The sequence below is a fragment of the Cariama cristata genome, unplaced genomic scaffold, assembly GCF_000690535.1.
Source record: "Cariama cristata isolate BGI_N322 unplaced genomic scaffold, ASM69053v1 scaffold20052, whole genome shotgun sequence".
Lineage (NCBI taxonomy): Eukaryota > Metazoa > Chordata > Aves > Cariamiformes > Cariamidae > Cariama > Cariama cristata.
In genome coordinates, this window is record NW_009602361.1 from 9,014 (window position 1) to 13,260 (window position 4,247).

General features: G+C 59.8%; 1 protein-coding gene across 1 annotated transcript in view; it reads left to right on the plus strand.

Moving 5' to 3' along the window:
• Positions 1-2,375, plus strand: part of CERS1 (ceramide synthase 1) — a 3,822-nt gene extending 1,447 nt beyond the window's left edge. The window contains exons 4-7 of the mRNA XM_009694747.1: positions 270-285; positions 939-1,086; positions 1,681-1,829; positions 2,333-2,375. Of these exons, the coding sequence (XP_009693049.1) occupies positions 270-285; positions 939-1,086; positions 1,681-1,829; positions 2,333-2,375 (356 nt within the window). The remainder of the gene's footprint in view (positions 1-269; positions 286-938; positions 1,087-1,680; positions 1,830-2,332) is intronic.
• Positions 2,376-4,247: the final 1,872 nt, after the last annotated feature.

A 4,247-nucleotide genomic window follows, 5' to 3' on the forward strand; every position in this document is an offset into this window, starting at 1 on the left:
GGTGAGTTTGTCTGCCTCGTCCCACTGCCAGCCCTCCTTGCCAGCTTTTGCAATCCCCTCGGTGCCTCAGGGTTCGGCCGCCTGGGTTTGTGTGCATGGGAACGAGCCCTTTCCAAAACTGTTTGGGAAGAGGTTCCCGCAGAGCCTGACCCCATGCTGGGCTTGGAATCCTTCTGTAGTTACTTTGCTGTCTGTCACCACAGAAGTGCCTGTGAAATCTCCCTTGCAGCACGACAAATGACCCCAGGGGAGGAGGAGCTCTTTCCATTTTTTTCCACTCGCTTGGTTTTAGCAGTAAGCAGCACTTTGGCAAGAAGGGAACGGGACGGACGTGGGGCTGTCCCAGATTCCAGCCTTGCTGCTCCTCCTGGGGCAAGGCAGGGGGAAAAAAAAAAAAAAAAACCAAAAAAAAACCGAACATTTGAAGACTAGAGATGGGTAACTTGCAGGTTGTCGCTCCTCACCTGTCCCTTTGTCTCCTTTCTCCCCCTCCGCGAGCTGCCCTGAAAAGCAGGGGTGGCAACAAGAGCCCTCAATTTGAGGGAAGGAGAGCAGCGAAGGTTTTTAGTGATGCACAGGACTAAGAAAACCTCCCAGCTGTCTTCCCCTCCTGTCCCCCATCCAGCTGAGACAATCTGCAGCGCAGACCTGCCTCTCGACCCCCCCAAAAGCCCTTTCTCTGCCCTGCCCCTGGTGCCAAGCCTTTTCTGCCCCCAGGAATTGTCTTCTCCCGTCGATAGCTGCCCTCTCGCAGGGTCTGTGCGCAGTCCTGTCTAGAGCCAGACCTGTAAACCCAAGGCAGACGCCGGGAGCAGGGACTGCCGGGTGCCAGGGGAGCTGGTGGGGGCTGCCCGGAGGCGGGAGGTCGGGCTGGGTCTCGCGCCTCTCCCGGGGTCCCTGCGGGCCGTTAAACCCACCCTGTCCCTCTGCCCTGGCAGGTTCTGGTTCCGTCTCTACTGGTTCCCCCTCAAGGTGCTCTACGCCACTTGCTACTCCAGCCTCCAGCTGGTCCCTGATATCCCCTTCTACTTCTTCTTCAATGCTCTGCTCCTGCTCCTCACTCTGATGAACATCTACTGGTTTCTGGTGAGTAGGGGATGCTCAGCAACCCCTGCGCCGCTTCCCCCTCCTCGGCTGCTCCCGCCCGTCCTGGGGGCGGCTCGGGGGACCGCAGGGATGGAGGAGGCTTTGGAGGACTGGGGGGATGGCGTGGAGGGGAGGAGGGACGCCCGTGTCGGTGCCCGGGGGGCTCCTCCTTGCGCTGGAATTCAGACTGTCTCGCACCCGGGGGATCCGTGGGGAGGGCGTGATAACGGCCGTTGGGGCAGGCTGGAGCTTGATGTTGGGTGTAAATGCTCTGGCGTCCCCTGAAGCTTTGGGGAGGGGGTGAAAAGGGTGGACTTGGAGGGGTCACATCAGCAAGGTCGACCCTGGGCAGAGCAGGGCGGTGTCGGAGTTCGTCATCCTGAGGGGTAAGGGTAGTTGCAGGAGTGCTGCCTCCCGCTGCTGCAGGGCATCGGCCCCGTCCCAGGGCTTTGGCCGTCCCGGGGGGATCTGCTCTGCCCTTCTTGGGGTCGAGGACAGCGGAGAAAGGTCCCGCTTGGCAAACGGGAGTGAGTTGAGTGGAACAGCTCTGAGCCTTGGAGTTTGTGGCTGACGGCGTCTCTCCCCCCCTCCCAGTACATCGTCCTGTTTGTGGCCAAGGTGCTGATGGGGCAGATGCAAGAGGTGAACGATGTGCGTGAGTACGACGTGGAGGACAGCAAGAAAACGACAACGGCCAAGAAGAAAGAGGCTGGCCTCCAGCTGCCCAGTGCTCTGAAGGAAGGGTATGTGGGCATGGGGGGTGACACACATGTACAGCGTCTGTGGGCTAGGGGAAGGGATGCTGGCCGACCTCCCAGCGCCCTGGACCCGCCGTCAAAGGGTTCACCACCGGAGTGGAAGACAGAAGAGCAGGATGCCTTGACGCAGAGTAGGAAACGTTGCTGCAAGCATCCGGAAGGACTTTGTACCTCCGTGCCTAGGCATTGTGGTCTGTCCATCCATCTTTCTGTCCCATGAATCCTCACCCGCCCCTTCCCCTGCTCACCGTGTAGGACTGACGCTTTGCTTGAGGCCGCTCGCTCTGAGCGGCGTCTGCGCTTCCTTTGGTGAGCACAAAGTTCTGGCAAGGTGCTGGATCCCTGCGGAGCAGGTCAGGCTGACCGGGACAAATTGTCTGCGTGAGCCTGTCGAGACAGGCCTGACCTCGGTCGTGATTTGTGAAAGTAAGGGAGGAGGAGTTGGTGTACAGCCCCGGGCTCACTGTCTGCTGTGCTCTCTCTCGCAGGATGCACCTGAAGAACGGACTTGTAAAAGACAAGCGGTTATAAGGAAGCACGGCTGCTGCAGCCTGGGCAGCCTGGCTGGATCTGGGGACTGACCCAGCACCCCGCGCTCAAACCCAGCAAACGAAAGGCACAAGGAGAACTTCATCCCCCAAACCCCTTCATCCCCTGCCTGGAGCCGGGGAAGAGATGCCACTGACAGGACCAGGCCCCTCCCGGGGCTTGCCTGTGACCAGGCTTCACCTGATGCTGGTGTGCTTTCTGTAGCCAGTCCGTGCTGGTTCAGTTGGGAGGCTGGTGGCTTTGCTGGTCCAGGTAGGATTTGGAGCTGGCTTTAGGTCCCCTGGTGTTTCTCCCGTCACTCCCGTCCCTCGGCTGTTCTCTGTCCCTTTGTGATTTCCCCTGTCTTTATTGCTGGACCCTCGCACCGACCCTTCCTCGGCAGCCCTTGAAGGGTCCCCTGACCCAGCATCAAACTGGGGAGGGAAACGTCCTCCCCTCCATTGGCATCGCCGTCCCGGGCAAGGGGAGCCCAACGCCAGCTCTTCTCTAGCTGCCAAGCAGGGAGTAGAGAGGTGACGCAGCGCATCTCCGAGCCTTCCTCCTGGGGAGGGGTCACTAACGCGGGGCTGCCCACGCACGTCTGGAGGCACAGCACGGTTCCCGTGAGCGGGTCTGCCTGGAAACCCAACCCTGGAGCATTATTCCACCCTCCTGTCCTGCCGGATGAAGGCCAGGAGATTTAATTTGCTTAAAAAGCCGGTCCCAGTCCTGCAGGGTCCCCTCCTGAGGGGTCTCTAAACTCTCACCCAGCAATGTCTGCTTGCCCAAGGAAAGAACAAACAGTTTCTGCTCCCCGTGTCAGTTTTCCAGGCAGCGCCGGCCCTGAGCCCTGCGGGGTCCCGAGGCTGGGCTGTGTCCCTGTGCCCCCTGTCCCCCCCTGTGCCCTGCGGATGCTGCAGCCCCTCAGACCAAGACCCTCCCGTTGCTTTGCTCTCGCAGGGCCAGGACCCGCAGCTCCTCCGTCCTCCCTGGGAAGGGGAGCTCCCTCCCAGCTGGGGACAACAGGCGGTGGCGGGGGGATTCAGGGCATTAATTCCGGGCATCAGAGGATGGTTAATCATTGTGGGTTTGTTGTTTTGGTTTTGGTTTGGTTTTTTTTTTTTCCTTGTTTGGTCTGTCGTATTGATTCATGGGGAAAGATCCTCGGTAAACAGAAAGCAAAATGTGACTTAGGCTGATGGAAACTGTCCCAAGTCGTGGCAGGATCTGTCACCTTCTTGCTCAGCAGGTTTTCACAAGGATGCGTCTCGGTGCTTTGGTTCCTTGGCTTTCAAGTGGGATTTGCAGGAAGGAGGAGATGAAGGGAAGCGATATCCCAGCCCTCTTTCTGCTCAGCCGTAGCAGAGTTGGGGCAGTGACGGTGCCGAGTTGGGGTGACCGCGGTACCCAGTCAGCACGTCTGTGGGTAAACTGAATTTTATTGTACCGGCTTGCTGAGGCTTCAACATTTCGCTGGGTAACTCGTTGGCCAGCGTTGGGTGTGTAACATCGGGTGTGCTGCCTGCAGCTTTGCCGTGATGGCTGGAAAGGGGCTGTGCAAACGTGGGGGGGCCATGGGGCTCCCTCTGCCTGGCTGGGGCCGGGACCCCGTGCCCAGGGTGGGTGCCAATGGCGTTTTGTGCTGGCCCTGGGGCTGTGTGTCGGGTGGGCAGGGAGCTGAACATTTGGTGTGCTGGAAGTTGACGGCCTTGAGAGAGGTGTTGGATGCTGTGATTGGAAAATAAAGGGGACTGGGGAGGAGGGAGCAAGAGGAGACCCTGGTTGGGGTCTCCCGCTGGATCTGGGTGGGATGCCCGCAGGGGACGGGAGCGGTGCTGGACTTGACAGCAGCTTTGTGTGGGGAAGAGCAGCCTC